The sequence below is a fragment of the Aptenodytes patagonicus genome, chromosome 3 (genome assembly GCF_965638725.1).
Source record: "Aptenodytes patagonicus chromosome 3, bAptPat1.pri.cur, whole genome shotgun sequence".
NCBI classification, from domain to species: Eukaryota; Metazoa; Chordata; class Aves; order Sphenisciformes; family Spheniscidae; genus Aptenodytes; species Aptenodytes patagonicus.
The window spans coordinates 82065853-82091657 of record NC_134951.1 but is presented as its reverse complement, the minus strand read 5'-3'; the positions used below and the strand labels follow the sequence as shown (position 1 = coordinate 82091657).

At 39.7% G+C, this 25805-nt stretch overlaps 3 protein-coding genes across 11 annotated transcripts in view; 2 read left to right on the top strand and 1 right to left on the bottom strand.

Moving 5' to 3' along the window:
• Nucleotides 1–17440, bottom strand: part of CEP43 (centrosomal protein 43) — a 36588-nt gene extending 19148 nt beyond the window's left edge. The window contains exons 1-7 of one of the 5 annotated variants that reach the window (XM_076333979.1): nucleotides 17208–17252; nucleotides 10143–10196; nucleotides 8723–8776; nucleotides 6747–6801; nucleotides 6009–6097; nucleotides 4005–4136; nucleotides 3124–3207 (exon numbers count right to left, since the gene is read on the bottom strand). In XM_076333979.1, the coding sequence (XP_076190094.1) occupies nucleotides 3124–3207; nucleotides 4005–4136; nucleotides 6009–6097; nucleotides 6747–6801; nucleotides 8723–8776; nucleotides 10143–10172 (444 nt within the window). In that variant the 5' untranslated portion in view covers nucleotides 10173–10196; nucleotides 17208–17252. Of the gene's footprint in view, nucleotides 1–3123; nucleotides 3208–4004; nucleotides 4137–6008; nucleotides 6098–6746; nucleotides 6802–8722; nucleotides 8777–10142; nucleotides 10197–17207 lie in introns of all 5 variants that reach the window. The other 4 variants (XR_012994946.1, XM_076333978.1, XM_076333980.1 and 1 more) reach the window with 4 other exon arrangements.
• Nucleotides 1–25805, top strand: part of MPC1 (mitochondrial pyruvate carrier 1) — a 546410-nt gene that overhangs the window by 124217 nt on the left and 396388 nt on the right. The gene's annotated exons all lie outside the window — the stretch shown is intronic.
• Nucleotides 23063–25805, top strand: part of RNASET2 (ribonuclease T2) — a 29087-nt gene continuing 26344 nt past the window's right edge. The window contains exon 1 of one of the 5 annotated variants that reach the window (XM_076333977.1): nucleotides 23063–23095. The gene's annotated coding sequence lies outside the window, so the exon portion shown is untranslated. The other 4 variants (XM_076333974.1, XM_076333973.1, XM_076333976.1 and 1 more) reach the window with 4 other exon arrangements.

The window sequence follows — 25805 nt, the reverse complement described above, 5'->3', positions numbered from 1 at the left end:
CTGAGGGAGTGAGCTGCTGCTATCTTGTCTGAGAAACTAGAAGCACAACAGTTGGCCTTTGCTTGAACTCATATATCAAAGTTTTGCTCAAGTGAAACAACTACTTTCAAATTGTAGTGATAGGTTAACCATGGCTAAGGGTTCAAAGAGCAACATGCCTACCTTGCGTTTCAGACTAATAGTGTTAATAAGTCAGATTGTGGTTTCACACTTGCACTTAAACAAATGTAATTCTTCGCTGCTGCCAAGAGCTGTGGTCTTGGTCTCTCCTAGCACACTCCCTTCTACGTTACATCTATTGGTTGCCAAGTCACAGTCAGAGCCAGTTCAGCTCACAGGTTTGCTGAAAAACCGCCAGAGAATCTCAAGTTTCAATCAGGAAGTCGAAACTGTTCAGGTAACTTCCATCTTGCTCCAGCCAGGACTGGCTAAAATTTCCTCCTTCTGCTTTATTTTTACTCCAAGTATGTTGCACAGGCAGAATATTCTCCCATCCTGCCCTTGCCAAGGAGAGAGAGAACTGGCACGGGGCGGGAAATCTAAAAACTGTAGTCCCATTAAGATATCCACTACTTATTCTTAGAGGAGTATGTAGTCTGACCAACAGCTGTTGCTGTTTCTATGAAGAAACATCTGTACACAAACCAGTTTTCCCCCATTTCTGAGATAAATGTATTTTCATGGAGGATTCAGCAATACATTATGAAAAGCATTTCCAGAACATGTTCATCTATCTCCCACTGCAATGGAATTATGACTTGCTTGCCAAGGAAGACGGGTATAAAAAAAAAATATAAAAGCCTGATCATAAATCCCAACTTGTTGGAAATTATATTCTACTTGCAACCTCATCACTTCAGAAAGAACATGTAAATGAAAGTGTTCTTATCACCACCTCAGCTGCTGCACACCATAAGTATTCAATTCTAAACTGTGGTGTTCCAACAATGCACAAAACTCTCCTTGAAAAAAGGAAACATAGTTCAATGAATGATCTTTTACCACACTTTAATACTTCTTGTTCAGAATTAAATACTCCTATCCGGTAGTTTCTCTAAAACTCAGACCTTAGAATAAACCTTAGAATCACTTTCTTGTGTCCATATATTTATTGGGGATTAAGTATATACACATTAAAAAAATGCCTCTATTGACTGGACCAGTCACAATCACTATCATTAAGCTGAAGTCAGTCAATAGGAGAAGCTTTTGCATCTATGGACTAACGCACCTAAATAGTCGATAGCAGCCTGAAAAAGAATTCTGACAACCTCAACACAAAGAATACAATAAATTGCAATACAGTATCACTTCTGGAAAATAGCACTAATCTTTGGAAATCATTCAGCCATGGTTTATATTTATTTTCTACGCAGTTTAGACAGCACTATTTGAGCTGGGTACAGGAGTTCCTGTTTTGTACAGGCCCAAACAATTGTGATAAAAGAACTAAGACTAATTTATTCGTGTTATAATCTTAAACAACAGGAATGACTGTTACTACTCCACGACAACTTCTCTAAAGCAGAGATTCCAGGCATAACTTAAAACTCATTCTTATCAATCTAGTTTCCTAATGAAACAAGTCTTAAGATATTATACTCCTCTGTGCTTGTGTCTCTCTCTCTTCCCCTAACTAATATATTTTGGACTGGCTGGATAAGTTCAACCACTGCAAAAAGGGTAGAAGTTAAAAAAAAAACACCAACCTGCATAACTGCGCTGCAAAAAGCTCTGTCAAGAACAGACATAAAGGAATAAGATTCATACCAGACAGAGGTTGGACCAGCCTCAAGACATGTGCATGCACACACAGAAAAAAACATATGAAACCTGGTTCAATTTACAAGCTACTGGAACTACGTTTTTCCTCCTCTAAACAACTATTCCTGAGGAAAAGCCATATAACAAACACTTGGCTCTTCTCTTTCTGACCTACTTATTTCAAATAAAGTAATTTAAACCCGAATATGAAAAGGTGGCATATGCAAGGGAGAATGGAATATTTATGACTTCTAACTCATCATCAGTAGTTGTCCTTAGCTAATCTAGAAACACCCTAACCCAAAAGTAGGGGCTCAGGTATGAAGCAACAGTATTAGTAGCATTCAGAATTTTTTAGTGGATTTTTGTTTTAAAAGCTGGTGCCAAACAAGAATTATCTTCTCCTAAAGCAGGTCTGAAATTATTAGAATTTCCATTCAAAGGTCAGTTACAGAAATATTAGCGTTTAAGGTACTATCAACAAGCACAGCTATTAAAGTAACTTAATCTTGAAATGAACCTTGCTTTTCAAATTGTACAGTTTTCTGGTTTTGCATGGCAAAAAACTAAAAAACTGGAATAAAAACGAAGCAGATTCAAATTGAACTGTCTTTTTATTTGCTTTTATCCTTATCATTCCCTCTCCCAAATGAATAAACTAACAACAAAATCCACGCAGAGCTATATTTCTTAGCTTTCATTAGTGAGTTGGAAAGCTTCTAAGTTATTTCCAGTAATCTTGAAAAAAGCTATTAAAACTTTTTATGTGATCAGATTACATCAATAATTTGAACAAACTTCAGTACTTGAATCAGGGTTGTTTTGCTTTGGGTTGGGCTTTTGGGTTGGTTTTGTTTTTTTGGGTTTTTTTTGGTTTTTTTTTTTTTTTTTTTTACTTGGTGCAGTGCGTAGCTGGTTTCTTGGGGAAAAGAGGCTTAAGTGATCATGCCCCTTTCCATGCCCTACACTCTCCCATAATTCTCAACCTGTTGATCAGTTCTAATCAAATGTAAAGGACTATTAGAGGCCTGGAAGATGTTAGTTAATACAGATTTTGTGCTAACAGGAAGCAGAGAAAAGAAAGTCACAGGTCCCAACACAAAGACGGTTGTATCCTAACACCTTATCAATCCCAAGCAGTAATCAGCCAGCTGCCTGATACACAGACAAGTTAGCTCCAACCTGTCTGTGTCTCACAGAGACTCTGCGTATGCGCTGTCACCTACCCAGTCAGAAAGGTACAGGACTTTGAAGATCATTTAAGTGAATGCCATTGTATCCGCAGTTTCATAGGAGTTCTCTCTTTCACTGATCTCATGTATGTTATGTAGCTTTTTCATTATATATAAACTATCTTACCTTATTTGGTATAGGGTGTGTACTTGATCTTCCATCAGATGATTTTGATGTGGGGCACAGGCTATCACTTAGAACTGGAGCCACCTAAAAAGTTTCAGACACACTTATTAAGAATATATTGAATTTTGTCATAATACCATCAAACAAGAAACAAGGCTACCATCCTCACTCACACAGTATGCAAACTGTCACACTGTGATGCTATGTTAGGAAGTCTATGACAACTACTTCTGAATTTAAGCTTTTGTTGGGGTACTGAATGCATGTCAGGTGCAGAAAATTTTCTTTCGAGCCACAATCACAACAGAGACTAAGCAAATGCTATTGGTTGGATTTCATTCATTTAATTAAAACTTAATTATATATTCCATTAAGATATTACTGTTATTGCCTTCAGGTAGTTCAGTATTTCAGTAGTTTCATATACTTAGTTTTAAATACATACGTTTTCAGAACAGCTTTAAAGCTTTTGACAAAACCAATTCTAGGCTTTTCAGGTCATATTAAAATTAGAAGTCTGCCAACGAAAATAGGTACAGCTAAAAGTGTTATCAAACCACACTAGAAATTAGAAAGTAAGTGACACTGTTTTGTGTCATTTATCTGGGTTCACTCTGTGTTACTATATTGTAGCAGAGTATTAGTAAAGAGTACTAGGGTGGCATTAAAAGTAATACAATAGTCATAATCTTTATCTTTCAGCATTGTTTTCTGATAAGCTATGTTGAAGGCATTTCCTATTATACTAACTATAATAAAGACTTGAAAGAGTATAATACTGCAACAGTAGCCAAGTGTCCTTAATTTCAGTTTATTTTATCATTGAAATGAAAATGAATAAAGAATTATGAAGAAAGAAATTACATGTTAACACTACTTACTTCACTGCCTGAAATCTTTTTCTGCTGACATTTTCTAACAACCTCCAACAACAGGGGACCACCCACAGTACCTTCCACTTCTATAATTCCCAAATCTCGAGCTAAGTTTTCTCGACCATCAAGGCCATTTAGCTGGAGGAAAAAAAAACATTAAAAAAAAAACACAACACAGAAATAACTGTCAGAAAACACAATATATATTTTGTATTATAACTCCCAAAACTTTTTGGTCTTATTTAACATGGCAATATTTTGATGTGTTAAATAAGTGATTATTTAAGACTTCCTGTTGCATGTGGACTAAAGTAACGATAGCCAATTGCATCATTTATTTCTGATCCGTACCTGAACTTATCACAGACCATCCAAAGTTGTTTTAAATATGCAAGTATTCATAATTAGCATGCTTCAGGATTTAAGGATTTATATGGTCAAGTTACTTTAGCCTATCACATTTAAAAGTGGATCCCAGGACACCTAGCCAGTGGTTCCAGCAAATTCACAGATGGAGAGTCCCCATTCCTGTGCATATAGAAGTACACCAGCATAGGTCAACACTTACTTTCAGTCTCTGTTTCACTTTAAAAGTGTATTTTTTTCTTTAATTTTTTCCTGTCAATTTTTTTTTTGGCTGATATTGAATTACTTTCATCCCTGTTTCTGTCCAAACCCATGTTTTTTTAAAAACTGAACTTCACATTATAGCAGAAGCAGAATGCTGCAGTAAACCCAAGTTGGTTGGCATAACCTCAGAACGGCAATACTGCAAAGGGCACCCATTCGTCTTGAACTCTTACGATTATTTAGTGACACTTCCTATCAAAACACTGATCAAACAAATACTGAAGCAAGCCACCACTAGTCAAGCACACTGAAACATGGAGGATAAAGAGACAATACAACAGACTGCTCAGAGACAGGGGCTAGTAGAGGAAGACAAAGTAAAATCTTTCAGCACTATACACAGCAGTCTTGGCCAACTTGCTTAACTTTGGCCAGGTTTCATATATGCACTGCATTAGGTGAAAGACTTTTACTGGAAAAAGGAAGGGGACATTTCAAAGAGCATGAGATGCCTTTACAATGCGAATGAAGCACTGCTCCCAAGAGTGAGTGGCAACATGACAGAAAGCATGACTGTTTCTATTTGGTAGCATGAACATGAATCTTTGCACAGATGTGTCCTAGTGCAATAAATGCAGCTAAGGATATTTGGCAAAGGACAAGGGTGTATGGAATTTTCTTTGGTTAAGCCCCTAAAAAGAAACATGAACTTCTGAGAAACAGAAGTCAATTAATTGATTTAACAAAGTTGGATTTTTAATAAATTAACTAGTTAAACTGACATTAAGAATAAAAATGAGTATTTGAGATGTAAAGATAAATTCTTCAGTTAAATGGAACTGTTTCAAACCCAAATTTATTATTAAAACCTTTATATCATAAAAAGAGACAAACGGACAAACATGATGAAAAACCTCTAACTCAGTATCAACAGCCTAAAAGCAATCAGTTGGGCTACATGATCATCATAGGTCCCTTCCAACTGAACTATTCTATTCAATCACTTTTTGTCACGTGCATCTGCACAAAGTCCTTTGTTTCACTGAAATTTCTCTCAGAGTAGATTACTGACATTATTTTAATTTTCATGTAACAATACTAACTTAATATCATGACATAGTAAAATTATTGGCAAAAAGTGTTGCAGGAGTATTCTGTTGTATATACTGTTATGAATTCACAAAAATTATTAATTTAATTCAAAATTAACATATTATCAAGCATTGGTTTTTGATAAAGGGAATACTCACTCATATTAGCACACTTTCCTGGAATATGTGTCTTTATGGCAATAAGTACCTTTTACAGACTAAATATAAAAAATTATTTAGAATAAACACAAGCAAGAGGCTTAGAAAAAAATCTACTATAGCTTCTGTATTCATTGCCATGCACTCCAAACAATCAGCATAGCATACAAATAAAACCAGTATATCTTACTGTGCTTGATTCAGGCTGAAAAACAGCCAGTGTAAAATCAAGATTGAAAAAACGTAGAAATTCTGCAACAAGACCTGCTACCAAGCGACCTAAAAAGGAAATGAGAAGAGTAAAAATACACCAAACAGAAACAATACTTACTTCAAAGATTTAACATTAACTTGGCTTTGGTATAAACATCTACATTGATTCAACACTCCTACAAACATCATTTAGACATTCAGCAAACTACCACCACATAGCTAATTTGTATAGCAATTCCCTAATTTCTAACTCAGCCATCATATCAAAATTATTTAAGTCAGCAATACTGCAGGAGCATAAATAGAGTTTGATTACAAAATTCAGGCGTAAGATTTTTTTTTTAAACTATTCAGCTGTTTTAAAGACTTTTTGGCATTTCTCCTATATGTGCATTCACTACTGTACCTCTACAGTGAGTTTTCACTGGTTACTGTTTCTACTGGTCTAGAATGGCTCTGAGTTAGCATAATCATAACTCATCATGAAATATTAATTTAAATGCATTGGTCTCCTCAGTTAAAAATACAACTTCAGCAATATCAACTTCAAAAATTATAGACTGAATTCTATTCTGAATGAATAGTAATTATGACATTTGACAGGAACAAAAGCATCCTTTATGTCATGAAGACTGTACTGTTAATAAAAGATTCAAAGATTTAATCCTTTGTTCCCTATTTTTATTGTTTTGAGAAGTATACTCAAAGAACTTACCATCTTTTGTACCTAAAAAACTTTTCAAGCTTTCATTTACCAGAGGTGTTTTGTTCTGTCAAAAAGCAAAAACCAAACAGTAATTAACATCATCCTCATACTAACAAGAAATTGAAAACCATAGCAAGTTGGTGTTTTGGTGTACGCTGTTCCACAATTATGCCTGGCACATGTAATTCAGTTGTTCAAAAATATACCTTTGTATTAATTCTACTACCTACAAGTAAAAGCTGCAGAGCCATACATTTACTTAGGCAAATTAAAATTGTCTATGTATTTCTATTATAAAAGCTACAGAGCTGGACTGATTTCACCAAAGTTCTTAATAGCATACTGATCTTTATTTACTTAATGAATAAAAAGGTAAGTTAAGCAGGTAACTTCCCAAATTGTTCCTCTAATATAATGCCAAGTTTGTTTAAGGAAATTCAGTCCCACTTTTTAAAAAATGTGAATTTACAAATCATCTAGACAAAGTGTGGACCGTGCTAATTAGTGGTTCACAAATCAATACTAATCTTCTATTAATTAAAAGACCTTCAAATATATTATGAAAATGGTTTTTCTCCCTTGTCAGATTTGCCCTCTTCAACTTCGATTTTTAAACAGAGATAAATCCATGTGCTATGTTTGGGTTTGTCAAAATCGTTCAGGGATTTTTCAAACCAAATTCTAAATACCATTCCTAACATATCAAAATATCCTGGGTAAGAACATAACTTGAAGAAAAGGATCTGTTATAGGTATTTATCACTATAGTCGTAAATGCTAACACACACAAGAAAGGGCCGCGTGAAGAAAGAACTGTATCTTGCTTAATATTTAGGAATTCAGAGTAACGATAAGTATTAATATATTTTCAGTGTCTCTACAGTGTAAAATTAAGATATCATGATACATTTAAGCCATTTGAAAAAAGGGTGAGCTGAGGTCAACTGTAGCAAATCTCTCTTCAGCCCTATTACTCCCCATATAGTCTGGGAGGTTGTTCTCTGGGTACTCTACAATATGCTGAAGCTTCCCATAAGAGATGGCACTGTTCTGTTACATCACTCTTCCATTATGTCTTCTTCAGCAATCTTATGTTACATTTCAGGAATATGGAATCTCATACCATAAAATAACTACCTCCCCTCCTTACTAATGTCACAATAACATCTGTTTCAGTTGTGCAATTTTCCAGAAAGAGCACAACCATCTAACCAGTGGAGGAATAGGACAGTTTTCCATTCCTCTTTTTTGAAACAGAGAGCCTGGACATAGAGCACCCTCTCCTCTCTAGTTCTAGGGAATGGAAAGACACAGGAAACGAGGCAATGCCAGCAGTAGAAGGGGTCACAAAACTAGCGTCTGCATACCACAGCAGTACTGTTACTTAATCATGCTAGTATCATATACCCTTAATATTATTATATTGTCAAGGTATCAGTACGTAGTCCATCTCTTAATTCAGAATTCTTCCTTAAATATAAGCAAATTATCCTGAAGTAAGCCTACAACATCCTTGTGAGAAATACCAAAAGCATTAACATACTCGGCAAGTTACTGGATTAAATTGCTTTCACAATACACTTGTCAAAAAAACCCACTATAATATTTTACATTTCAAAAGACATTATTCAGAGTTCATAAAATCTTGATCAGTCAACTAGATTTTTTTTTTTTTAAAGAAGTATTTGATGGAAAAGATATTTAGTTATTCTGGTCAATTGGACAGAAGCAATATAAAACCAGCAGAGATAGTTACTTAAAGTTACAGTTTCAAAAGGCTATGTAACAACTCCTACTTCTAAACACCAGGAAACACCCTGGTAGTCCTGTTTTGTGTTCTTTAAGCATGATGCTCTTATGCAGCAATACATAATTTTCTCTTCTTACATTTCAGAAATAGAAAGTATTAAAGCTATTATATTGAATTCTACATGAAGAACTATCGGGAAGCTGATTTTTTGAAAATTTTTTTAAGGTTCTCTTACCTCTACTTTCTCTTGTTCTTCTAATGCCAAAAAAACAGCTGCTCGCAACTCTGCCTGCCAAATAAAAAAAAAAATACAACAGCATTTCCACAAGCACTGTTTTCCCTATGCAAATAGAATGCAAAGAGCCAGCAAGTAGCTTAACAGCTATTTGTTTCTCCTCAAGCAACTTGGCATCGATTGTAATCTACATCAATGCAATTAAGACACTTAAGATTACAGGCAATGTGACTTTAGGCTGGGAAAGAAGAGTTTTCAATCTGAGAACAAGGCGGTGGGGAGATTTGATAGTAGACTTCCTAAACTATTTCTTCATACATAAAGATATTGCAAATCACCTATATTATCTCTTATTAGTTTTTTGAGAGTTAAAAATCCAGCTCTTCAGGCAGCTTTGAAACACCTACTCTTCATTTACAGTTCATTCAGGAAACATGAAGAAATAGCTTGTGATAATACATTTTAAAAGCTAATGTTAAGATACACAAATTCCTATGATTTCTTGTCAGATCACACTCAAAGAAACAGAATTTCTCAAGGAAAAGAGAACATGATTCCAGTCATTTAAATATTCCTGTACTGAGGTTTTACCTAACTGATTTTGAATATCTTAATATCAAGGATCAGAATTCTTGTAAGGACTATTTTGAATATTTAAGCTTAAGCCTTGCCTACTTTTTTTTTAAATTTTTTTTAAACACTACAGTTCTCTACTTCTTTCATTGAACATATCAAATGGACAACATACATTGCATTTAATGAAGGAGTTTGCCACTTTAATCAACTCTTAATCTGACATTTTGAAGGAGCCAGTAGATAACACTGCAGTAATAAACTATAAGAGATAGTGCTACTCTGTATGCCAGTTTTCTCAAGAGCAAAGAAGAAAGCAAGCTTTTAAAGAAAGATTGATTTGTAAGATTTAACTAAGATTAAGAACAATATGAAGAGTGGCTGGATTTTCTCATGTATATTACAAAAGGTAACTAAACATGGATTACCCTGTAACTGTTCCCTCCCACCAAAAAAAAAAAGCTTTTCATGGGAAAAATAAACACTTCCTTTTTAAGCATAACTCTCTTTGGGAATCTTTTTAAAGGACAAAAAGTAATGCTTTTTAAACTTTTTTAGTTAAAAATACTTCCCATCATAAGAAGTGTAAAATGCTTACCACAATTGCATGCAAAGGTCATACTGACACTGCAGTTACATTTTTTCAGGTGCTGGGGTACAGCATTCAATCAGCAAATCCTCTTACAACCCACTAATTTAAATATTACTCTTACAAAAACAGTTTACATTTAACTTTCCCACCAACAGCTAACAACTTGTTTATTAAGTCTTATGTCACTATGAAAAACTTCAAATGGTTGCAAGGCTGACTTTTTCCACTGATACCACAGAAACCAAGTGTACTTACATTAAGAGGACAAGAAGAATAACACAGCATCGTGAAACAGACTGGCTATTACAACTGTTCAAAATAAAAGACACGAGCCATTACATATGGGGAGGGGTAAACCCCCTTAAGGGTCTGGATCATGAGACTGTACAACCAAGTTGTCTGAAAGTAGTTGCCATTACATCAGCTGGTCCAGAGTCTGACCTGTTTGAGATTTTGGAACAGTATCACAACTATCATTCCTTTTCACAGAACTGTGATTATTTGCCTGCTCCACTCCTCTAGGTCCAACCCAGTGGCTTTTAAATATGAACTGAGGTGCTTTTCTTCCTCTTCTCATCTATTTAATGACACCGTCAATTTCTCCCAGATGTTGCCATTCCCCATTAATAGCAGGTTCACCTTATATTTCCATTAGTGCCCAATCAATATCCTTAAGGTCAGGACCTTATCACCAGAAGATAATGCCACTGGTATTTACTACATCTCCCTTTGGCTTACCTGCATCATCTAGAATACCACTCTACAGCCTTTCCACAGATAAGCAGCCCTCCAATTGGTCCTTCAATCATGCGAGAATCACAGTAAGTTTGAAGTTAAGCGTTCCTGTACTACCTCCACAAGGAAGGTTTACACCATTCCAACATGCTGACCTTCAGCCTTTGAAGTGGGTACTGCTCAGATTGTAGCAAGATATTCTCAAAATATCATCTCAATAAATTTAGACATGGAACCATACACTTGAATCTGTGTGAGGTTTAAGTAATAATTCTCAAGTTCATGAGGAAGAAAGTAAAAAGCAACAGTAACAAAGCTGAGGCCAAAGGAAAAATCACCCCAATACAAGGAGATGAATCATACTACACAGTAGGATGGACAATGTCATATAGGCTTTTCAGGACCTGAAACAAGTCACAGAATTTGAACACCAGAGACTGAGACCACCATCATCAGGTATGGTCAAAGCAATTTGCTCCCACCAGCAGATATGGAGGCTTAAATAACTGCATAGATTAATCCATTTCTTCTCCCCCCCCCCCTTTTTTTTTTTAAATAAGTGTGAAGGGTTTGCATTTGTCTTTGCCCTAGTAGCCTTTGGCACCAGCCCAATCTGTGTTCCATACATCATTAAAAGCTGCTCTTGCCATGCTCCTATTCCACACTGCCCCATTCTGCTAGCAGTTTTCAATATAATCCAAATACATTTTAAAGAATTATATTCACAGTCTAGCAGTAAAGCAGACCAAAGCTTGATATTCAACTTCTCCACCTATATCCTTCCTAAGTCTTCAATAAAACAGGGTTATGCCAATAGAGCCAGATGATGATGAATAAGGCGACAGTGTGTATCTATCACTCTTACATCCACCAAACCCACAGGCCTCTTTCTCATGCTGTGGAAGGTGCCCATTCCCTTCTATCCCCAAGAAGTTTTATCAGACAAGAGCTCATACCAATAAGACAGCAATTTGATTTCACTGAACTTAGCTAAAATGAGTAAGGCTAACGCTGTATGACAACCACTGTCTGTACTCAGTGGGGAAATGTATGGGTCAGTGTTTTGAAACAAAAGTACATTTCCCCTTTTCCTCTCAAGCATTTACAGCTCATCAGACAACACTGTCTCTTGCCGATTGCTGTTGCACTGTAAATCAGAAGCTTGTACTCCATGGAAGCATCTTTTCTGCACTGGGCTTTAGTATCCCTCTTCAGAACCTAGATAAGTTTATCCTGATCTAAATACAGAGCCTTTTGCATGTATCTGAAGTCCTACAGTACAGGAAAACAGCTCCCTCAGTCTGCAGTTCCCTGGGAAAGGGAAAAACAGTTCTTACTATCTCAAGAGCTCCCCAAACACATTTTTAGGTGGCATCTCAAAAATGCCAGTCTTATTTGGCAATATGCTCTTAATAGTAAGATAACAAGCACCTACCTTACGAGGTTATTAATCTTATTTAGCACACTTGTAAAAGCCATCCAGCAGCAGCTTTCATCCAGATACTGGATAAAAAGTAAAAAAGTAAGATAGAGACTGTCCAGGACTGAAGGATGACCTGTAGCCTGTAACTACCTCCCACTTGCAGACTCCAACACATATGTATGTAGCATGCCCCTGGAGTTTTCTTTTATTGTGCTGGAACGCATTTGTCCAGCACTTAAACAAGAGAGCTTACTGTCCTAGGACAAAACTTGAGACATTGTTTTCCAATAGGAAAGCACTCGGGGACTTCAAACTCATTTCTATGCCTCAAAGCATGTAGGCACATCAGTGATCAAGATGACTTCTTATAACAGGCACTAAGCACAAACTGTGGCTAATGGCTTATTTGTTGCACGCTGGTCTCCTCTGCATAGCTACACAATTCACTTGCAAACATCCTGATATCCCAACACCTTCCAAGAGACCTCAGCAAAATTATTTTTTGCTATCAAACTTTATTCATACTTTCTACTCCTGAGGCAATACTTTAGATGAACAAGCAATGGCTTCTTGACACTGATCGATCTCAATATGCTGTGGACTACTACATCAAAAAGCGGTCACTTTAATTTCATAAAATGCTTTGTACACATAATACAGTTGAGTATGACATTGTCTACTAGTTGACAAAGCCTTGCTGTCTGTTTCATGCATCTCAACATCATTTCTACAAACCCTCAGAGTCCTGCAGCTTTTGCAGAGGAAGTCCTAGGATTATTTTTTTTTTTTCCAAAGACCCATTAGCAGAAAGCGTAATACACATTTCAGCTTGCCAAATGCATATGCTACCACCCTTCTCAACCTGCTTAAACAGCTGAACACAGGCAGTTTTTGAAGCCGCATACAGGCAACTGTGCATTCTCTAAGAAACAAGGGGTAGGCAAGTTCAGCAAGTGTCAATAAGGGAGATATTCATTTCAGAGATCTGCAACAGGCCAGCTGGAGGTGCAAAACTCTCCTGCAAGCCTGCATTCACAAACATATATAACTGCCATCTGCTCCAGTGCTATGAAACAACCCCATGCATCCACAAGCATAAACAATCTCTTGCATATGTAAAATTTAGTGGCACATGGGCACGTTCCTGCACAACTTTCAGCGTCTCCACTTCCTAACTCCAAAATGACTGTCTTTATACCTCGGTAGATAGGGAGCAAGACTGGCATAGCGTTAAGCAGTCTAACCACTGGTGATCACCCCAGGCTAAAACCCTGTGTGCATCAGGCTAAAAGCCTGTACCAGTCTACACGCATCACAGATCCAAAGCTGATGCCAAACCGTAAACAGCAGTTTCACTACCAATGTCACTCTGTGCCCTCCCCACCACTCTCCATCTGTGAAGTCTGTGAGTGCTCATCCTTGAGCATGATCACTAAAGTAGTTTGCATGACCATTTTTTGTCCGCTTCAGTGGAAAACTCTTCCAACTTAGCAGCCTTAATTGGCTAAGAGTTAAACTTGCTGGCAGTGTAATTGAAAAGATGAAGAATGCTGGAAAAAGAAACACGAAGAATCCATACCACAAAGGAAGCAGTAAACACCTAAAAGACATAAACTCTAAATACCTGCAGCTACATTTATCCTGTGATTACTCTGCAAGTCACAGGCAGTTCTCATTCTCATGTTCCTAAAGGTAGGATACATCCACAATATTAAGAGGACCATACTGACATTTAAATGTTGAATTTCAATTAGTTAATCTGAAAGCATTATAAATGGTTGTATTTTACTTAATTTATAAGAAGAAATAGATGTTACATAAAAAAATAAATTATTCCCCTCGATTCCAAGAAATTAGTTGACTTTCTGATATGAACTGCTTTAAAAAAATAAACAAACTAAAACCACAACATCCAGAAAACAGGAGATTACACCGCAGTGTGCAGCATACTTACGACAGCTAATAATTCAAAGACATGTAAAAGCACTGTTCATTATAATATATGGAATGAAGATGAAAAAGCAAATAGGACAACTTTAACTGACCTATGAGTATGCAGTTAACAGCCCATTTTAAAAACAGCATTTTTATTCTATCTAACAACACCTTATTTGCCAGTACCTCAGCTGTCTAGGTTTTGAACCAAATTAGCAAGAAACTAGCAAGGACAGTATCAGCTGGCCAAAAGCAATCATAGTCATATGATATAAGTGATGCTAACCTCCCTCATATTTGTAGCAACAGCAAGTTCCAGAGAAGATGCAAAATTCAGGTGGCATAAACTTATTTTTCCAGAACAAAAGAGATTAAAATATACAAACCAAAACAAAATAAGATAACAGAGGAACACAGTAAGAAGCATAATGGCTCTTCTTGCTCTGATGATGACAGCTTCCCTAGGAGAAAGATCACATTCTCTTCAAGATGGAAGAGCATCTCTATTTGTACAGCATGCATCACACAGTATCAGTGATAATTTTCACTAAAGTACAAATATCCACAGTTATATTCTATATGTTTACAGAACTCATTAGGAAGCAGTCTTATCCATCAGATTAATTCCAATGATTAACAAATTATATATACACACACACTGCAGCTTAAAGACAGGAAATTCTCAACTGCAAATGCCAAATATATTTACACATCTTCCAGTTTTCACAACAGGACTTCATTAAATACTCCAGTGTTCCAAGTCTAAGGTAAATAGAAAAATCATGAACAGATTTTTAAAATGCCATACAAGTAACATTTTTTTCAGCTAAATAACTTACATCAACACCAATGTGTCCAAGAAATTAATCTCAAAATAAGAACTAATAAACTACAACCCATTATAAAATCATGTTGTACTAGAGAACAAAGGCATCACCGTAAGTTTCTTTCTAAAAATTATTGTCATTACATTACACAATGTATTAGCTGACAGCCTGATACATTCTATCCACTGAAATAATTCCATTTGAATTCTAATCCTTCCAGAGCTGTCTTTACCTGTAGTGCTTCATACCAATTCAACTATACATTGACCATATAATTTTTTTTAATGTACCTACTTCAATAAATCTCAAATACATTATTATAGTTAGTTTTCTAGCCTCATACATCTTGAAAAAATGGTCAGTGCTCATTCTGAAGTACAAAATAAACAACTGTTTTGATAATATGTAAATGTTCATTCAGTTCTACCACATAATAAAAAAATACTGACACACAATAGATAAAGAAACACTATTGATCACAACTATGTTTAATTTATTTTAATGAAAGGATGATGGCAATTTTTTTTTTTAATGCATAGTGTAATCTAATTTCAATTAAAAGCTGACTATTTAAGAAAACTTGTTCAACCTTAATTCTTCCAGAAGACAAAGGGCTTTTTGTCAGGTACTAGCAGAACACATTCTGTAAGTCATTAATACTGTCAATTAACAGGCAGCCATCAAAGTCGTGTGCCAGTTAAGGTTTACAGCTAAGAAAACAACCACCATGAATTCCTCAAATGAGCAGCCTTTAACCATAAGCATACCAATTATTAAACAGTAACTCCTCGTATTAAAGAGACATAACCTGGTAAGTAGGATGCAGTCTGTATTTTTGTAAGTCATTTGCTAGTTTGCCTTAAGAATACCTTACACCATATTGGATACTACACACTTTTAGCATTATAGAATAGTGAAAATGACAATAAATATATTTACACAAAATTCAACGAACTGGCAACCATAGTACAAAAACTTGCATACTACACAAAGGCAGGAATTAAGAAACTACAGCTCACATGCTCAATATGACCTAATTGGGTTGTGATTTTTTTTACTTATCATTCTATTATCACCACACTTTTATTGGTTCACACTACCTGAGAGGTTAACAGGTAGCCTAAAAGGCTTATTTGACACTTAACTAGAAAAACATCTCCCTACTCAAAATATAGTTACATGAGCTAGAATCTTCATCTATTTATGGAATTTAAATAAGGATTATCCATTTGAAATGCAAGAACAACACATTTTTAATAATACTATTTTGTTGAAAAGTATGACAACTAGCCCAAAATCCAGTAGACTTCAAAGCACACACAAAAAGATGCTCTCATTTCCATTAACCACTTCAGTTGTTGAACTGTTCCTGAAATATCAGCAATGATTATCCACCTCTTGAATACTTAAAGTAGAACACTGTTGATAAACGCCACCATCCTTGATCTGAAATCCAAACTTCATTTCTCCTCTAGCTTTGAAGGGAATCCAGGAGTTATTATGCTTCCATATCTGTATGGCGCTCTGCTATACACAATAGTTATTGCTGGAAGCTTCTAACTTGAACAAGAACCCATGGAACCAATTTTCATATCCTTTCTGACACAAGCTCAGGCTTATAGCCCAGGCTTGGAAGTAGTGTATGCTCCACTACAACACTATCTTCCATGCATTTTCTTAACATAATGTTATTTGCTCCCTGTAGGCAGGCAGCATCTCCAGAGGTTCCAGGTTTAGCAAGCCTCCAAGACACAACTCAAGCAACCCACGCTCAAAAAGAACAACGTTTAAACAGCGACCCTCAAGGACTCCTGCTTGAAATTTTTAATAGGGGCTTTTCACATCGAAGCAGAGAGAAGCTCTATCCATCCACCCTGTCCCACACCACCCGGCGGCTGAATGTTTCCAGCGGGTTTGGCAGCAGCAACAGAGCTCTTGCGGCCACACGGTATCTACGAGGCCGAAACCGCACAGCCGGGCGCCAGGCTCCCTGCAGCGGCCGAGAGTTCCCCTCCCTCTCCCCGCCTGGACGATCTTGCAACTCCTGCGCCCGCCGGGCAGACCTCAGGCGGCGGTCAGGCCTCGGGCCCTCGGCTCCGCGTCGAGCACGTACCGGCTCTACCACGCAAGGCAGGCGCCGGACCCGGCTCCTCACCGAGCCCCAGGCCGAGCGGCCGGGGAGCACCACGGGGAAAGCAGGCGCCACCGCCAGGCCGTGACGCCGAGAGAAGGCCCCAGCCGGGAACACCGGCTGGCAGCGGCAGCGAGAGGGGACGAAGCCCGTAAAGCCCCAGCCCCCCCGCGCTCCGCGGGGCTGTTAACCGACGCCGACGCCAGCCAGCGCTCCCCCCTCCCCACTGCGCGAGGTGTGCGCGGACAAGAGGCTCTCCTTCACCCCACCTTAATCTTATTGAGCACCCCGCTGCTCTCCAGCGTCTGGACCAGCAGGTCCCGCAGCTCTGTGTCCTCCTCCGTCGCTGCGGCCGCCATCTTGTTTCTCCCTGACAACCGCCCAAACTGCGCTAGCAGTAAGACGAGCACGGCAGATTCGCCTCCGCCGCCGGGGGAGGCACCAACCTAGCGGAGGACCCGAGGATACGAGGCGCGGCGGGCCGGCGGCCACCCTCAATAGCGGCCCGAAAGGGGACGTAGCGAGGCTGCAGCCGCCCGACGCCTCTGCCGTCCGCGGCGCCTGGAAACCACGGCGGCGAATAGGCAGCGCGGCCGCCGCCGAGCGGCGGGCGGGAAGTTTAAAGCGGGGGGTGATGGTAACGGCTGAACTGCGCGGCCGTTCGCCTCTGGCAGCGCCGCGACCCGCTCGCTCCCGTAAGCTGCCCTTCAGCCCCTGCTTCCCTCCCTCTCGCTCAGTGCTTCCCGCCACGCTCAAACCCAACGAACGCTAAACGAACCCACCCTCTCCCGCACCCGGCGGCTACAGCTGCTCTGTATTCGTGCTCTCACCCTAAAGCGGGAGGGGAGGGGAGGGGAGGGGAGGGGCACTGAAACGGGTTTAAGGAGGAAACAGCCTCCTCTCCAGAGCTGAGCTCGCTCTAGCAGCGACAAAAACGCAGTCCCTGGCCTCTGAAGGGGGGCAACTTCCTCAGGAGGATGGCGGGCACTGGGCGAGGTCTCCACCACTGCACCCACCTGCTCCGCCGCGCATAAGGGCACCCGGCGTCGAAGAACATTAAAAGGGCTTCTAGAGTCCTTGTTTTATAATAAGCACGTTCGTTATGTTAAAAGCGTAGGGCGGTGTCGCAGGGGTGGGAGGCTCCAACCTTATTGTGCCTTAAAAAAAAAAGGATATAAAGCTTTTTAAGTTGTAATACTTAATTTGTAGCACTACGTGTTGCTTTCAGGCCTTTTTTCACGCTGAACTTTCTACGATTTTTCTTGAAGAGAAGTAAAATATGTAATAAAGGATTTCAGAAGCTACGAATGTTCAGAGTGAGCAAGTACGCCTCCCGGGGTGGGGTAAGGCGTTGCTGGAAGTAGGTTTTCAAAAACATGCAGCAGGTGGCACTAAATCTTCAGTGATGCCCTACAGACTATCCGTCAAGCCTGGGAGGGCAGGCGTCATTCATACCGCCCTGTTTCTGTTGAACCCACGGGAGGTACTGCTGGATGTCTGAGCCCGTTTCTACAGCCGCTCAAAGAATATAGCACTGCATTTTGGAGTCCTGAAGTTTGGAAACGTCAGCAGTCTTTCACTTCAGTACAAAATTGTGTTAAAGTAAACCCACAACGCCGCACATCTTAAGCAAGACAGGAAGAGTTTCAATCTAATTTTTCAAAACCCTATCAGAAGCAAATCATAAATGCAGAAACATAATGCCTGGTATTACACTCATCATTTTTATTTGTCCACCAAATCTCCAAACTTAATGGAAAGACAAAACCCACTTGACAAAATACTTGATAGAGATTGCAAAGCAAAGGAGAAAAATCAGTAGACTTAGAAGATAGTTTATAATTTGTAAAATTCTTTTCAGCATTTCAGTAACACTGGCTTCCTGCTCTCAAATACATGTAGAATATTTCAAATCCAGTCTACAGATAACCCTTTTTGAGTTCTGCAAAATACCAGAATATTACTTAGCTAAATATTCATCACCTAGAGGGGAGCAAAGCATTCTAATAGTCCAACTTGCTAACCGGCACACAATGTACCCTCTCAAACTGTCTCATGTTTGAAGGAAATGTTGCCATTTTGAATGTATGTAATTCCCAAGTCTACCTTTATGGAAATCATAGAAACTCATTGCAAAAGATAAATCAAAATTATTCTTACTGTTCGTACAGCAATATAAATGTGACTAGCGTTACTACAGAAGAAAGAAAAAGTGGTTTTCATGGGAAGCCCAGTATAGCTTTAAAAAGATTCTGTAAAATGAACACTGCATTACTAAAAAAAAAAAATGCAGTGGTGTCATTGCTACAGGCTGTTAATACAATTTAAATCAAATTTAAGCTTTCAAAATCATGTGTGGACCAAGTCTATTGACTTAAAATCAGGACACGGGAATAGACATACATTCCGAAATTTGTGCATCTGCTCAGGGTATTGTAAATGTCTCATTAACACACAGTTAAGAACAAAGTCTAGCTAGTTTATTTGTTCTATTTGTGCAATGGGAATAATCAAAGCAAAACAACGCATTGTGTTAGGGAGACAAAATTTGAAAGTCTCTATCTTGACTCTTAAGTCCCAATCTGAATGTAAACTGCTGGAAGCTGGAAAAAAGTATTCTTCTGAAGTGTTTCATATAAAATCTTTAAAAAAGATGAATCATGCCAACCTCATTTTGGGTTGGGTTTTTTTTTAAGCAACACATTTCAGCATATAAAAATCTAAGATACAACTACATTTGTTCAGACATTTTTGAGGAAAATGTTATTTTCATGAAAAATTTAAAAGAAACTTTTCAAATGTTTTGACATTCCCTCAGTTTTCCACCAATTCCTAGTCATAGCATCATGAGTGTTAATAGGGAGCGATCAGGAGAGAAAAGTCAATACTGAAATAAAAGATCATAGTAATTTTAATGAGAAATTCCCAAAATGAGGTCTATTATTTTTCACTGCAATGCTTCTCAGATTTAGGAGACCAACCTGTTCTCAGAATTAATTACACAGAGTATTAAAAATCCAATTTAACTCTAAGTTGGTGATTGAAGCTCTAGTTCAGGAAAGCACTTGAGTACTTTTTAGTTTTATCCCAATTCAGAAGAGTATTCTAAGCTTGTTGGTATGTGCTTGTGTCCTGGGATTTGAGTGTGTGTAAATCTGTGGAGCCGCATCCTCATAATGCAGGACACGGATACGGGTCAGGTATGAGTTTCAAATCGGATGGCCAGTCTGTTGGCTGGGGGAATGGCTACAGCAGATCTTGTATCTGAGTGAGGATGTTGCCACACTTGAGGCAAAGTCAAAGGTCCCAACAGCTTCCGTGGCCTCTATGCAGATAATCATGCATATTAATTTCTTGTCCTTTCATTATGACTTACATGGTAAATTCTTTCTGCCTTACTCCTAATGAACAGTCTCTTATGTTGTGCATAATTCCACCGAAGTCAGTGGAAGATACCAGTGGCATCAAGTACAGCTCAAACTGACCAAAGTGCTGTAAGGGACGAGGCCCAAGTGACTGTGCTGTAAGCACAGACAATGCCCCAGGGAAAGCTCCAGAAGCCAGCCACGGGGAGGGGCCCGGTGTCACCCTCCTTGAATGGCTAATGTCTCAACCACTCCTGGAGCTGGGGTGAGAGAAGACTCTAGAAACCTTGGGCTGGAGCCAATAAATAGGGGCGCACGTGAGCCCCCTTGGGGGTGCTCTCCACACCGATGCCCCTCTCCTTGTTGGCAGGTCCGACGCTGGATCCAGGATTGGCGCTCTATCTCTCTCTACCTCTCTCCTGCTTCCCAGCGTGCACGCTCCCTCTCCCCCCCCCCCCCCTTCTTGCTCTCTGCTTTTGATGTTGCTAAGTAATACAAGGCCTACCTGAACTCCTCACAAAGCCGCTTAGCTTGTATTATATATTAAGACATAGAGGGTTGATGCTTATAGAAGTGTTTGTGCCATTAAAGTTGGAGTTTGTGTTTGGACCTTGAGTGTTATTTCAGCTTAATCCACACCGAGGGGATTTGCAGACCTTAGTCACTCTCCCCTTCCCGCAGGTGGGATGTGACAAGTGCCTATATCTTTCTTTTAATATAACCAAGTGTCAGAACATAGAAGAAATACTAAATTCCAGGACATAATTACTAAATGAAGTCTTGGCACCATTTTATCTTATAAACCTGGATATTTACATATGCTTGTCAACAATCCCCAGTATTCTGACTTGTATTAAGATGGCCTATCTGCCAACTATTGATGAAAGATGAATGTGTTTTTGTTTCACAAATGATTATTTGAGAAAGCAGTCTTATTATGATTGGGTTTATTCTTCAAACAGGTTGCAACAACAGCTGTTCGCATTACTGAAATAATGAACGTCTTAAGAGCGGAACATTTCCTAGTCTTAATATAAAAAAGATTGAAAACAGTGAAACTAGAACTTGGCTTTCTTTCTCATTATAGGTGTCAGCATCCGCATCTGACACAGTGTTTGATTTAAAATTATTGATTTATTAACAGTTCTCTTGTTTCCAGTACATAAATATTAAATGGAAAGTCTTAAGGAGATAGTTTTCCGAAGTAGCTCCCTATTGTCTACCCTTCTCACATTCCTCAAAAACATTCTCTTTAATAATAGCCTCCATTAACATGCACTATTTTGTAATGATATAATGACATAAAAATATGGCTTCCTTGTCCTGATACCTTAAGAGCCTACATAATTTTAGGGCAGCTTTGAATCTCTTTAAAACCACCTTAATGGGAAACTTGTCTTTGGGCTTAGTTTTCAGAGCGCTAAATGTTAATTCGGCAGCTTCAGAGTGCAAACCCCTATTGCACCTTGAAACAGGACTAACATTGGAGCACAAGACCTTACAAGCTCTATTATACGTGCAGTACAGCCCACTCATCTCTAGTCTGCAGGCAAAGATAAAATCCGAGGCTGAGAGAATAACTCGGTGTCCGTGTCTACTGACTCCTCACAGGCAGTGACAAAGACTTCAGTGCCAGATGGAGCGGTGATGCCCTCAGCAGCAGGAGGAGGAGGAGCAGCGCTGAATACAAGGATCTGGAGAACTTCACTATTTTTAACTCTTCAACAAAATCTCTGAAACTTTTGATACCTCTCAGACACTGTCAGAGACAACAGCAGATGGATCACTCGTTTCATCCAGCATGACATTTTCATGTTTCCACAGAAAGGTGGGCAAAGATATGAGTTTTGTCTCATTGTCCTTCTTACTGTATAAATGTGTAAACATAACTAAAAAAATCTCGCCAGTGAATAATACTGTAACTTTGAATAAAGACCTTATTACACAGACTGTAATTAATCTGTTCAAAACAAATGTTGTTTTGCTTGTGGAAGTAGATCTGCCCACATATTTCTCAAGTGCGTTAAAGGAGGATGGTTGTGGCACATCCCCCCTAGTTCAAAACTATACAATAGTAACTAGTAATCACGCTTTGTTTTTGTGATTCATGCATCAGCAAAGAGGGGTTGGAATATGTTTCATAGTTTACCATAGCGCTGTGAAAACGTGAACCAAGTCCTGCCTGGGATACTTGTGACTCATCCCTTTGGATTGTTTCTTCCTCAGAAACTTCATATTGTTTCCAAACAGTGTTACCATTTCAAACTTCCCTTATTATTTTGGAGAAGTACACCACAGATGCATTTGTCAGCATTCTTCTGTTCCCCTTACTGGGCTTGCTTTGGTCAATAATCTCCTATTTGATATTTGAGTAGACTACTTAAAAATTAAAATATGGACTGTCCTTATTGCACTCCTGAAGACCTCTGTGCTGCACAAATTTTCAGTAGGAAATCCAAATAATTAAAACATAGAATATGCTAAAGAAGAACCAACCAAAACATTGGGATGAGCAAAACCATGCATATAAACGGTTTCCCCCGCAGCCGCAAGGTGTTTCTGCCTTGCCCGCGCACACACGGGCCTGCTCCCCCGGGCGCTCGGCTCCAGCGGCGCCTGGCTGCGGGAAAGCCGAGGAGCCCCATCGCCCCCCGAGCCCCTGGGGCAGGGGGCCCGGAGCGGCGGCGAGGCACCGGGCAGGCCGCGGGACACCGCCGGCAGCCGCTGTCGGCGGGAGGCGGGGCCGGCCCCGTGCGGCCTTGCGGAGGGCGGGCCTGCTCCGCGGGGTGGCGGTGGGTCACGGCGCTGCTCCGTCTCTCCCTCTCTCTCTCTCTGTCTGTCTGTCCCTCCCTCCTTCCCGCCTGCCCGCAGCCTCCTCCAAGGCGGGCGGCTGTGCGAGGTCAGCCCTGCCGGGAGCGCGTCCGTGCGCGGTGCTGCGCCCGGCCCTGAAGAGAGGCCCGGGCCGCGGGGGAGCTCCTGCGGGGCAGGGCCGGAGGAGCGGGCGGAAGGTAACGCGGGCCGGCGGGTCCCGGGCAAGGCCAAGCAGCGGCGGGCTGCGGTGAGGTGAGGTCTCGAGTCCGAGGCAACGGAGGTCAGGTTTGAAAGCCTTTCTGCTCCGGCGTCCCTGCTGCCCCGTCTTCCCACCTCTTGCCCCGCGCGTGGCTGCGGTGGCAGCGGCCGCGCAGGGGGAAGGTAGCGTTCGGCCTCCCCGAGGTATTTCCGTGTAAGCTTTTTTGCCTGCTGCCTCCAGTGAGGTTACTGACTTGCACGAAGTTAGGTGGGATTTGCAGGACTCGTAAGGGCTCAAATCGTATTGGTTTTCATTTCTTATGCCTTAAATTCCCTGTGAAGCTAATCGAAAGTCAGCCGAAGAAGTTGCAGCATTTCCCAGAGTTGGAAAAACTCTGTTTATAGTTTTCCTTCATACACTTGTCATCAGCTTTGGCATCCTCCTGTCACTTGCAGGCATCTGGCTGCGGGTTCTCTGTTCTGTTGCATTCTTTACAATTTATAAAAATGTGATAATTGTTTATCTGGACCAAGCGCTTTATGGTGTCAGGAAGTTAAATCTTACAACACTGCTAGAAGTGGAGCAGTGTGTTAGTTTGTGTGTGAGGAAAGCAAGGTGCCACCTTGCTCAACACTTCCCCAGGAAGCCGGTGGAAGGACAGCTCAGAGCACACCACCAAGCTCCTGCCAGGCTTGCCCTAAAACCACTGCTGCGCAAGTTCTGCTTTGAATTGTACTTTGTGAGACAAGTAGTGAGAAGGTTCTGCAAAAAACTTGCCGTGTCAGTGGATGTGAGTATTGCATCTGAAAATCTTGAAGGTGGTTTTTGTAGTTAGACAGCACTCAGGCTTGGGAAGAACGGTTAGCTGGGAGTGGGCCATGGAGGTAAAAGTTGCCAGAGCTAAGAGCATTGTTATAAATTAATGCTTCTGGCGCAGAGTTTTGTAACTTGGCTGTCTGACTCGTTGTGGCAGAGGTAGTGTGTGCTGCCTTGTTTGAAATGGCACCAAAACCTTAGGTGTTCATTGTTGTGCTTTTAGATGCCAGGCTAGCTCCCCTAATTCTCATCTCTGGCAGTTGCTGCCGACACTTACCTGCGTGCGTGCTGTGCTGTTAGCCGTGGGAGTCCTCTCGCTAATGCTTAAGTGCACTTCTGCAGCCTCTTCTCTGTTCTCTAAGTCTATATGCCTGAACTAAAGTGTAAACCAGGAAATTTTATATAACTGTGGGGTTTATTAGTCAAGGTAATTGTTAAAAGCAAAAAAAGAAAATAAGGGAGTAGAATACAGATAACAAATTGCCAGTGTCCAAAAGCAACATGTGCTATGTCGGCAGCCCCCTAAGATGGTGTATTAGAATTCAAACGATAGTAAACGTGTTAAAGAAAGATTTCATTACTATTTATTACAAGTTCTCTCTAGTCCTTGATAAGCTTGGGCAGGTAGTTTTGATACCAGCATTGAACAATGCTCACATAGCTGAAGGTGACCTTGTCCTGACTCGGTTACTTACTAACTAACTAACTAACTAACACACACACACACACACACACACACACACACACACGCTGTGCATTCATATCCAGGTATAGTAAACCAAGAGTCGTCCCAAAGCTATTCTTATTCTTTGGAGTTTTATCTATAGTGAAAATTACTCAATAGCGTAGCTTCAAATAACGATTTTATGTATCTGTGCATGTTTCATTTTGAAGTTGTAAGTTTTCTTCATTAGGAAGTCTTTTGGAATGTTACAACTTTTTTATAACTTTCATATTATGGAAATCTCTGTTTCTTCTTATTACAGTAGAATTGGTGTAAGATTTGTTAATCTCTTCTTTCTTGTATTTGTGGAATTAGTAATCCAGTGTAATTTTTAGTAAACAGAAGCAATTTTTATTAAAATTGCATGTGCTTCATACATCTTAGTTGTTAATACGGTTTTAATTTGTATGTGTATTTCCTCAAAAGTGCATCATTTGGGTGCTTTTCAGGTGAGACTGACACACTTTTCACCTCCCACCATTGATGTCACAGACGAATAAAAGGTCAACTTGAGTAAAGCACTCAGTCTATCACGATAGTGTCATGATAGCTGCAATATTGGCTTCCAAGCTAAAACCTTAGAGTTTATGTATTGTGTATCAGTGGGGAAAAAAGTAATTTGTTATATAAAAGATCGGGGGCTTTCAGATCTGCTCACTGTCTCTGTTATCCCTACGTTCTGGTTCCACAGTGCAGAGCAATATGCAGAATAAACCAGTACATTCCACTGCTCTGATAGCAGCATTTTTTGAAGCCGCCCCCCCCTCCCCGTTTCTGGTCATTATTTGATCAAACTTAAGAGTCTAATGAGAAAGGGAGATAATTGCCTTTATGCTTTTTTGCAACTTAGTCACTGGAAAAAAAATGGTTCTTTGTGCCTGCCATCTTAAGTCATACCAGTTTGCAAAAGAAATGCCGTAATGTTTGCTGGCTTATTTTTCTTCCATAATCT